The following is an 11,587-nucleotide window of genomic DNA, read 5'->3' as shown; positions in this document are numbered from 1 at the left end:
ATATATATATATATATATATATATTTATTTTAAGAGGGTCACAGTAGATTTATCCAGCGCTGCACATTTTTCTATATAAGCAGAACAGTTTATACAATACAGTACAGTGAAATATTTTGGGGTAGAGATATCACGAAATGTAAAGGATTATATTAATCTGAATCTTAAACCGTTATTGCTTACATTTACGGATAAATGTCGGAGTTGGTGTAAAGTTCCATTGGCAGTGATTGGCAGAGCCAAATCTGTTTAAAATTATTTGGACCCCCCCCATTGATTTATATACTCCATAACTCTCCCATATGGGTCACATCATTTTGGTTCAGGAAGATAGAATCTCTCTTCTGGGAACTTATCTGGCAGAAAAAAAAACAATCCCGTATTAAATTAATCACATTAAATGTTAGCCAAAGATGCAGGGGGGCTTGCTATCCCCACACAGTTGAAAGTTATTTTCTTGGCCTTACAGTTACAGCATTTTGTTGGATGGACGGTAGAGTCAGATTCTGACCCTATACAGGGTCTGCTATTATTGGTATATGATAAATATCCATTAATATCGTTATTGGAGACAAGAAACCAGTTACATGATAAAAGTTTTTTTTAATGGGTAAACTATTCGATAAAGCATGGCAGGAAATGAAAAATATTACAAGCATTACAGGATATATGTTATTTACTCCATTATGGAATAATTCTAGTTATGGAGAATTGATGAAACTGGGTTTGATTTATGGACGTTTAAAGAGCTGAGGTATATAGCACAACTATTTCAAAATGATGTTAAAAACCTTTAATCAACTAAGCAATGAATATGGAATTCCAAATCAAAGATTTTTCCAAGTCCTACAGCTCAGGCATGCTATACAGGGACAGGATGAACTAAAATTTAGTAAATCTATAATAAAATCATTGCTGGTTAAAAGGGTCACTAAGCAGAGTATCATATCTCAATTATACGGTATACGTTTATAATAAGGTCCAAGAATCAGTGGATATACCATCAAGGACACAATGGGCACGAGATGTCGGGTCTATATCAGATGACCAATGGGCAGTGGTATTGTCAACCGTACCCATGGTCTCTATCTCCTATGCAAAAACGAACCCAATTGTTTATTTTATATAGGACTTATCATACACCGAAGAAGCTATTTAAATGGCAGCGTAGAGACACTCCCTTATGCCCTATGATGTAAAGGGGGCCCGGCCAATTTAATACATGTTATGGAGATGCACCAAACTCCATCGATACCGACAGGGGGTCTTCTCTACTATCAACGGCCTTTTTGGGTGACGAAGCTGCCAATAGAGCCAGGTATAAGTCTTTTGAGTATGATAGATGAATCCAAGACCCCAAATTATACCCTCAAACCAAGAGTAAGAGTCTCTTTTAGGCTCGCAAGCTAATAACACAAAAAATGGATGTCACCGTGCCCCCCCAACAATAGTGGAGTGGAGAACACAAATAAAGGAAATTATGAATAAAGAAAAATAAATTTTCTTATATAGAGATTGTCCAGGAAAATTTGATAACATACGGAAGAGATGGTCGGATAGTCTGGACTGATCGTTGAGTTCTGAGGAGATGGTCAAATCTTAGTGAGAGATTATAGGGAGGTTTGGTTTGGTTTGGGTTTTTTTTTTGTGTATTATGATTTAATTTCTTGTCTGAATTATGATTAATAATATGTACTTGGGATGTGTGTTTTGTATTATCTGATTAAAAAATAATAATAATAATAATAATAAAATACAGTACAGTTGAAGCACCATCTACTCAAAGATAACCCTCCAGCAAAATCAATAGTGTAAGACAACCTATAAGTCTAAAAATGTTAATGTTTAAAGTCCATGATCTATATATTTTTTGTATACATGGCCATCCAGTGGCCAAATTTTCTGCAGTGCCATTAGTGGACCTAAGTGTGAGACACAGGATCTATTTTCAAATAATCAGAACAGGTGTAGTGATCTTGACATGCTGTTTTCTTCCAGAGCCATAGAACAAAGCAGAAAGCTATATCCTGACTATCCTAAATCTTACCTATAACAACTAAGAGTTCCTATCCTGCATATCAGCATTCAATTCTGAGTGAGGATAAATAGCATGCTAGAATATCCTTTGGTTTTCTACTATATACACACATTTACATGTATAAGCACACTCTGGCCCTTGGCTCTGCAAGCCCAAAGTCCAATAGGTCTTAAAGAAAAAAACTGCATTGAAAAATTACAAAAATCAAAACACAATTGTGTGCACAATGGGTGCACATCTGAGGACCATGCAGGAACATATAGCATGAGTAGTTGTAGACTAGAACAGTCTGTAGGTGCACAGCTGAAGACCATGTAGGAACATATAGCATGAGTAGTTGTAGACTAGGACAGTCTATGGGTGCACAGTTGAGGACCATGCAGAAACATATAGCATGAGTAGTTGTAGACTAGAACAGTCTGTAGGTGCACAGCTGAAGACTATGCAGGAACATATAACATGATCCTGGGGGTGAAGAACAAGTCCATGGGCTCTATCCAGAGGAGACTAGTCCAGCATCTAGTCCAGAGGTGCCCCTCGCTAAGCTCTAGAAAATTCTTCTATATGAAAGGGGAATCAAACCCCAAGTCTATGAAATCCTAAACAGATCAGATCAGAGCAAACATTTACAGGCTCCTCTGATTACAGAGCAACCAAAACCTACATTTACCTGTCCAACTAGGAAGGTGCTACATCCCTATGAACTGTTTCTTACATGATGAAGATCAGCCATGGAGTATATGTGAGGTGTATATCAGGGTGTGCTTCTTCCCCACATGAAAGCTGTGATATACAGAAAAATGCTTATGGAAGACATTTCCCACTCTCAAAGAACTACTACATGTCGAGGGTTGTGTGGGATACCTGATGTACAGGAAGATAGGACTTCAAAGAGTAACAATCCCCTCACTAAGAACGCAAAAGCGGCTTCTCCCCCGTGTGTGATCTTTGATGTCTGTAAAGATTTGACGTCTGTGAAAAACATTTCCCACACTCAGCACAAGAATACGGCTTCTCACCTGTATGCATTCTCTGATGTGTGACAAGATGTGACTTGATTAAAAAACATTTTCCACACTCAGAACAAGAATATGGCTTCTCACCCGTGTGCAATCTCTGATGTCTGTAAAGACGTGACTTAAACGAAAAACATTTCCCGCACTCAGAACAGGAATACGGCTTCTCACCTGCGTGAGACTTCTGATGTGCGACAAGGTCTGTTTTTTGTGCAAAACACTTCCCACAGTCGGGACAGGAATACGGCTTCTCACCTGTGTGTCGTCTCTGATGATTATAAAGTATGGACTTACATGAAAAGCTTTTTCCGCACTCACTACAGGAATATGGCTTTTCACCTGTGTGCGATCTCAGATGATTATAAAGACTGGACTTATTTGAAAAGCTTTTTCCGCACTCAGGACACGAGAGTGGCTTTTCCCCGGTATGTGATCTCTGATGTCTGTAAAGATTGGACTTAACTGAAAAACATCTGCCACACTCAGGACAGGAATACGGCTTCTCCCCCGTGTGCAATCTCTGATGATCATTAAGACGTGACTTCTGTGAAAAACATTTCCCGCACTCAGGACAGGAATAAGACCGCTGAGGTGTGACAATTACTACATTTTGTACGGAAGATTTCCCGCACTCAGGGCAGGAATGTGACTTCTCCCCTGTGTGAGATCTTATATGCTCATTAGGAGGACAAGAGGAATACGATGGTCCATCTACACTGTGTGGTGCCGGATGGACATTTGAGGTAGTCGGGTTTTCTCCTGGACTATACTGTGTGATGTCCTCATCTTCTACTTTACAGTCTGGAGACAAAGTGAGACAATCCTCTGAGGTTTTCCTCATCTCCCGTCCATCTACTAAAATAGAAATAAAAAGATTATTACTAGACATGAGCTGATTGGTTCCCCTAAACCAGGACTCCGCCCACATCAGGCAGCTTCGTCTCTGAGGATCTTACAATTCCCCCCTCAAGGTAACTAGTAAATGGGTCCTCTGATCTCCTACCAGATCATTTCTTTATTCATGGACCTTAGAGAGTGAGGAAACAACGAGAACTGTCATTGGTGTTCTTCTTCCTCTACATGTTGTGTTAGCACATGGCTTACGAGTGTCTGCAGTGAGTGAATGTTGCCAGATGATGCCATTCATTACCATTTACCAGATGGCCCAAGTGATTTAAGAGCGCAGATGACCTCAGTCATTTTGGAGTCTACTACTTCTGGTAATGGGCTTAGTTTGTCACGGTGGTGGACTGTCAACACGAGATGGAATAATAATAAAGTACTGTGGAAGATTATTTATTCCCTTTCACATCTGATGGGATGTTTGGACTTATATGCTATCATTGTTATGCATTGTGGAAGGTTGGAATGTTGTACACTTATTACGTAAATGTGTATTTTTGGTATGATTTAAAAAGGCGTAGCGCTGCATATTTTGGAGCCTATATATAAAATGTCCAGCAGGAAGGTGGAAAATTGGTTAAAAAAAGAAAAATACATTATATATAGTAGTGGGTAGAGAACAAAAAAAGTCAGGCCTATTTCAAGTACAGCTTATTGTATAGGATACGAGAGTGAGGAATATACAGTATAGTATCAGAATTTGAGATATATATATATATATATATATATATATATATATATATATATATATATATATATATTTTATAGTGCAGGGGTCATAATTACATAATGCACAACACAGAGTACAATAGTGCAGGGGTCAGGATCATGAAAATTACAACGCAGAGTATATACAGTATACTGCAGGGGCCAAGAGTATGTAAGGTACAAAACCCAGTATACAGCAGGGTCATAAGAATGTAATGTACAATACAGAGTATATAGTGCAGGGGTCAGGACATATCTAATATAAAACAGAGTATATGGTGCAGGAGCAAGGACTATGCAGTATACAACAAAGTATAAAGTGCTGAGGTCAGAACTATTAAAATGTACAGCACAGAGTATACAGTATACGGCAGATGTCAGGAGTATGTAATGTACAATATAGAATATATAGTGCAGTGGTCAGGACTAGGTAATGTGCAAGAGAGAGTATATAATGCAGAGGTTAGGACTATGCAGTATACAACACATAAAACGCAGGGATCAGGACTATGAAATGTACAAAACCCAGTATACAGCAGGGTCATAAGTATGTAATGTACAATACAGAGTATATAGTCCAGGGGTCGGGACATATCTAATATAAAACAGAGTATATGGTGCAGGAGTAAGGACTATGCAGTATACAACACAAAAGTAGAAAGTGCTGGGGTCAGGACTATTAAATGTACAAAACAGAGTATACTACAGAGATCAGGAGTATGTATTGTACAAATATAGAATATATACTGCACTGGTCAGGACTAAGTAATGTACAACAGAGGGTATATAATGCAGAGGTTAGGACTATGCAGTGTACAACACATAAAAACGCAGGGATCAGGACCATGAAATGTACAAAATCCAGTATACAGCAGGGTCATAAGTATGTAATGTACAATACAGAGTATATAGTGCAGGGGTCAGGACATATCTAATGTAAAACAGAGTATATAGTGCAGGGGTAAGGACTATGCAATATACAAAGTATAAAGTGCTGGGGTCAGGACTATGAAATGTATAACACAGAGCATACAGTATACTGCAGAAGTCAGGAGTATATAATGTCCAATATAGAGTGCAGGGATAAGGGCTATGCAATGTACAACGCAGAGTATACAGTATAGTATGGGGGTTAGGAGTATGTAATGCACAACACAGAGTATATAATGCAGGGGTCAGGACTATGTAATATACAACAGAGTATATAGTGAAGGGGGTGAGGATTCTATAACTCAAATGTAAATCACGGATCTGAGACTATACAGACATATCCTTCCACCTGGCACAGCCAGCAGACAACAGACAACAGAGCAAGTAACCCTGGGAGAATTGTTCTGTCAGAGATCTTATTAGACTTGGGAATGGGGCAGAGGGCCTAAGGCACATGCCACAGGTGCCTAAGTTGAGCAACTCTGATGGTGAAAATCAAAATTTTCCTGCCAGCTGAACCCCAGAATCTCCATAAATCCAATCTAGATGCATAAATTGTGTCTGCAGGACAGATAAGCAAGATTATCCGAGAGGATTACAGGACGGGGAACACAGCTCAGGAAAGTGACCAGGGGATTACAGGCTGATATCACCCAGTCCTTGCCCTACTCTGGACCAATCAGTGAGCAGTATGGGTGGAGGAATGTATTTAGTGTTAATGACCCACCTGTGCTGATCTCTGTAGGAGAGTCCTCTTCTATAATTCTCCTTATTATTACATCCTCCTCCATAGACTGCTGATCATCCCTCCCATACATTTCTTCTTCTTCTTCTTCAGCTTTAACTTCAACTTTTATATCTATCAGATCTTCACCCTAAGTGAGAATGAGAGAGAAAAAATATCTTCTGTAAAATATAAACTTTAACCCTCTCTACAAACAGCTCTTGAAACAATTCAGACCTTCGGGAATTATTCCGGGCTTAAAATTAACTGGGAGAAATCCCAGATACTCCCTATAGACATGGGTGCTCCATCGGGCCTCCACCCCACTCCTCAGGGTCAGCTCTATGAAATACCTAAGTGTCACAATTACTCGATCCCCAGATCATTATATCAAATTTAATATAGAACCCCTAATAGTGGATATGAAAGCCAAGATCCGGACATGGGCCAAACTCCCTCTGGGAGTAATGGGCTGAATAAACTTGATAAAAATGATTCTTCTCCTCGGGTTCCTATATGTCCTTTGGCATGCTCCCGTTTATCTGCCCCTTAGATTGTTCAAATCTATCGAAGACCTACTTAACTCCTTCGTTTGGGGTACCAGTCGCCACAAATTATCATGGCACACGTTGAAAAACCCAGTGGAGCTGGGAGGAGCGGTCCTACCCAATTTCAACCTGTATTACTTAGCGGCGTAGATCTCCCACCTCTACCACTTAGAACAGGGGTCTCAAACTGGCGGCCCTCCAGCTGTTGCAAAACTACAATTCCCATCATGCCTCTGCCTGTGGGAGTCATGCTTGTAAATGTCAGCCTTGCAATGCTTCATGGGACTTGTAGTTTTGTAAGAGCTGGAGGGCCATCAGATTGAAATCCCTGACTTAGACAAACAGGACAGGGGTCGCTACCTGGCGCTTATATGTTCCCCCTATGGCCACGCGCTTACCCATCCACTCCAGATTATATTCAGAGACAGCGCTGCGGCAGGGCCTCTAGAGAATCGAAAGGGATTGCTCTACCACCACTGCAGAGTTTGGGAAGTAGTCAGGCACAAATTGAAATGTCCATTGACGCACTCACACACACCCCTATGTGACAACCCCAGGCTGCGAGAATTACAGATGCTACCAGATCATGTACTCTGGCTCAACCATGGGGTAAGATACCTATCCGATGTTTATCAGGGAACTACACTAAAATAGTTTCAACAACTAAAAGACGAGTTTGTTCTCCTGAATAATATGCACTTTCGCTACCTCCAGCTCCACCACGCCCTTCAGACACAATTTTCAGAGGCCCCACCCAACGTGGAGAGATTAGACATAGTAGATATTATAGTGGGACAAGATCAACGTAAGTTAACTTCTATTTTCTACAGTCTTCTTCTTAGGCCCTCGGCAGTCATACAGGCATATAAGCTGAAGGAGCGGTGGGCCGGGGATGTGGGGGAGCTGGGAGATGATGAATGGGAGGAGGCACTTGAAGCTAGTAAGAAGGTCTCAGCTAAGCTTTCTGACCATCTGACACAATTATACGTCCTACACAGAACATACTTGACACCAGGGCGAATAGCTAAATACAAACCAAATTATAACCCCCTCTGTCCCAGATGTAACCACCCACACAGCACCTTCTTCCATATCTTGTGGTCATGTCCAGAGATCCAACACTACTGGACCCATATCGTGCAATTTATTCACGATGAAATGGGATCGCCCTTGACGCTGTGCCCTAAACAGTATCTGTTGGGAATTTTCCCAGATCAGGACTCGGACAAGTTCCATAAGATATTTCTTCAAGAATCTCTTTATATGGCCAGACTGCTCGTAGCGAGGAAGTGGTTACAAGCCCTACCCCCTTCACTTCAGGAATGGATAGCCGCAATTAAAGTACTCCCATACAAAAAAAGAAATATAGGCCCATAGGGGATGTCAGGCCAAGTACGGCAAAATTTGGAATACCTACTGGTGATCTACTGATATTCCCTCCATTTGGGAATGGCTGACCAGGGTCGCTAGGATAGAGGAGATGGAAGAGCTGATATATACCACACACAAATATAAGACATTCTTTCCCCCACACTTATAAAACAAAGAGGCGCAAGGTCGGCGGGGGCCGGGGACACCCACCCGCCCCCTCTTCTTTCTCCCTTATACCCTTACTTTCTATTTCCCTCTTCCCCCCTTCCCTCAATCTTTTACCCCCTCACATTTACCCAACCAAATGTTGACCCCTCCCATAGAACATTTACCCAACCGTTAATTCTGTAGGGCTGCAACAAGGCAGCCGTTTGCTATCCGACTCGGTCACGAGTGTCGGGAACTACATCACCCTAAGCACCCTAGTTGGACCGGAGGATTCAGGTCCTGCAGGCTAGGCACTCAGGCCCAGCACTACCTGGCACGACTTGAGTAAGCCTCTTCAAAGATATGATCCTATGAGTTATACGTTTGTTGACAAGTTATACCTCTGTATAGCACTGTTCTACTAGTCACGACCACTGCAGCAGTGTAATAGTTCTTTCTGTACTGCGAGTGGATAGGGTCGTGGCAGCACTTTTTGTTTATAATGATTCTCTGACTTGCACGTTTGTATGCTTTGAATCTTTCAATAAAATCCTTTATGGAAAAAAAAAAAAAAACATTTGGGATACCTGGCTGGGCAATGCTACCACATGTAGTGAGCTCCCTGAATGAGGCTTGGACTGAGGTCACATCCCCCCCCGGCAAGAGGAAGGAGAGGGCGGTGCTGGTGGACTGATCTAGGAAATGGAGAGGATTCTTCGCTGAGCCCAACTACTGCGTGATATATTGTGCTATGGAATGCAAAGATGTCTGTAAAAACATATATTATATGTCTAGGGCTGTCTTTCTGTTTTCAACCTCTTATTTTGTGAATGCACCGCCAGCAGGATGTACCTGCTCTACCAGATATGTATGATGTATCAATGTCACGATATTGTATGTCATATTAATGTATACTCTGTACACCATTTGAATTATCTTCAATAAAACACCATGTTACTTGTAAAAAAAAAAAAAAAAAATTATATATATATATATATATATATATATATATATATATATATATATATACACACACACATACACACACACTTTAGTACTGTGACATCACATAAAAAAATCCACACATACTTTCCTTTAGTTCATGTTCTAGATACTCACCAACCTTGTAATGGTGAGGGATAAAATTACATCAATTATAACAATACAGATAATGTACAGATCCTAATGATACTATCAGTGATTGTTTCTCATCTACCTGATGATGGTGACGGATGGTGTGATCTTCCTGTGGGGAATCCCGGGAATACAGAGGACGGGGGCATCTCTCTGGTGGGCTCCTGGTATTAGGAGGCTTCATCATATCCTTGTGTCCTTCTGAAAACTCCTCCATCACTCCATACTCCTCATCCTCCTCCTTATACTCTTCTTTAACAACAATATCATCATCCCAGAGGCTTCCGCTCTGATAAATATAATAAAACATTAATTGTAACAAACATATATCTCTTCTTCTATTTTAACCTCAACTTTGGAATCTCTCAGGTTTTCATCTCTGAATATATATTTTAAAAAAAATAACCTCCATTGTATTAATAGAGATAATGTACAGATCCTAATGATACTGTTAGAAATTCTCCATCATGACGTCCTTGTAGAGATCCTTGTGTCCTTCTAAATACTCCCACTCCTCCATGGAGAAATAGACAGTGACATCCTGACACCTTATAGCAGGGGTCTCAAACTCGCGGCCCGCGGGCCAACTGCGGCCCGCTGGACAATATTTTGCGGCCCCCCGCCTGCCACCTTCCCTCTGGTACTTGAAGAAGATGAAGTCGCCGCTCTGAACGCACTTGGTGCAGGTCAGCCTCCGGCGGTGTTACACAGCGGGCAGCGCTCCACCGCCAAGTACAGTACCTCGGCGTCTCACCAGGGGGAGTAAGTGGCGGTGGAGTGCTGCCCGCTGTGTAACACCGCCGGACGCTGACCTGCACCAAGTGCGTTCAGAGCGGCGACTTCATCTTCTTCGATGGGAGGGACACGGAGAGGCAAGTACCAGCCTGTCAGTCACGCTCTCCTCCACGCCTCTTTCCCGTTCAGGCGACAGGACGTTCTGCCATTGGAGGCCCTGCATGGGAGGAGGAGACGCAGGGGTTTCTCAATGGGCGTCTCCTTCTCCCTGGCTGTGTTGTGATCCAATCACATCAAAGAGTGTCACAGACAAGGAGTTTTTTTCTTCCTGGCTGTGACTCTCACTGTGATTGGATTGAGGCACATGGAGAAGGAGACGCCCATTGAGAAACCCCGGCGTCTCTTCCTCCTTGATGCTCAGTATTGGCATACACTACAGGGCAAGAAATATACAGGGGGGCACAGCAGAGCGGAGGAGTGCTATTTTTATGAACCAGACAGGTGCGTGCCCACCCTAAAGGTATTTGGCTACTCCTGTGAGTCCTCTTTAATGTTGCCGAAGGTCATGCTAGGCAGCTAGGGGGACTGGGAAACTCTATTTCCGCTCATCCAGAGCACCTTGTGCTGAAGTGGGTATCTCAAGGCACCATAGGCCTAAGTTTTTGGTACGCAGCCCCAAATATGTCTTGCTCAAAGCCTGCAGTGAAGAGAAAGGTTGATGATGAGCACAGACAATTTCAGGAAAAGTGGGAAAAGCAATATTTCTTTATTGAGCACAAGGGCATCCCAACTTGTCTTATTTGCACAGAGAAAGTTGCAGTGCCCAAAGAATACAATTTGAAGCGTCATTACACAACTAGACATGCTGAGGAGTATGCAAAGTACCAGGAAGATGTGAGAGCCAACCAGGTTGCTAAACTTAAGACATGTCTGCTGAGGCAACAAGATTTCTTTAAGAAAGCAACCAAAGAGAATGATGCAGCAGTCGAAGCCAGCTACGTAGTTAGTATGATGATTGCTAAAGCAGGAAAGTCATTTAAAGAAGGGGAATTTATAAAAAAGTGCATGTTACAGGCTGCAAGTATTATCTCTCCAGAAAAGAAAGGTCAGTTTAGCAACATCAGCCTTTCTTCCAACACCGTGGCAGAGCGCATTTCTGACCTTTCAAGTGACATTTATGATCAACTGTGTGAGAAAATAAAATGTTTCAGTGTATACTCAGTCGCTCTTGATGAGACCACAGACATCACCGACACTGCCCAGCTTGCAATCTATGTCCGGGGTGTTGATGACAATTTTGAAGTCACAGAGGAGTTGCTCTCACTAGTTCCAA

The 11,587-nt window shown here is 41.9% G+C and overlaps 1 protein-coding gene across 1 annotated transcript in view; it reads right to left on the bottom strand.

The window, feature by feature from the left end:
* Window positions 1-11,587, bottom strand: part of LOC143989519 (uncharacterized) — a 64,477-nt gene continuing 52,890 nt past the window's right edge. Inside the window, exon 9 of the mRNA XM_077489655.1 lies at window positions 1-3,619. Within this exon, the coding sequence (XP_077345781.1) occupies window positions 2,948-3,619 (672 nt within the window). The 3' untranslated portion in view covers window positions 1-2,947. The remainder of the gene's footprint in view (window positions 3,620-11,587) is intronic.

This window comes from Lithobates pipiens, unplaced genomic scaffold (assembly GCF_037356315.1).
Source record: "Lithobates pipiens isolate NorthernLeopardFrog02 unplaced genomic scaffold, aLitPip1_a1.2 Scaffold_18, whole genome shotgun sequence".
In the NCBI taxonomy this organism is placed as follows: Eukaryota; Metazoa; Chordata; class Amphibia; order Anura; family Ranidae; genus Lithobates; species Lithobates pipiens.
The sequence above is the reverse complement of the archived record's forward strand: the minus strand, read 5'-3'. Positions and strand labels throughout refer to the sequence as shown.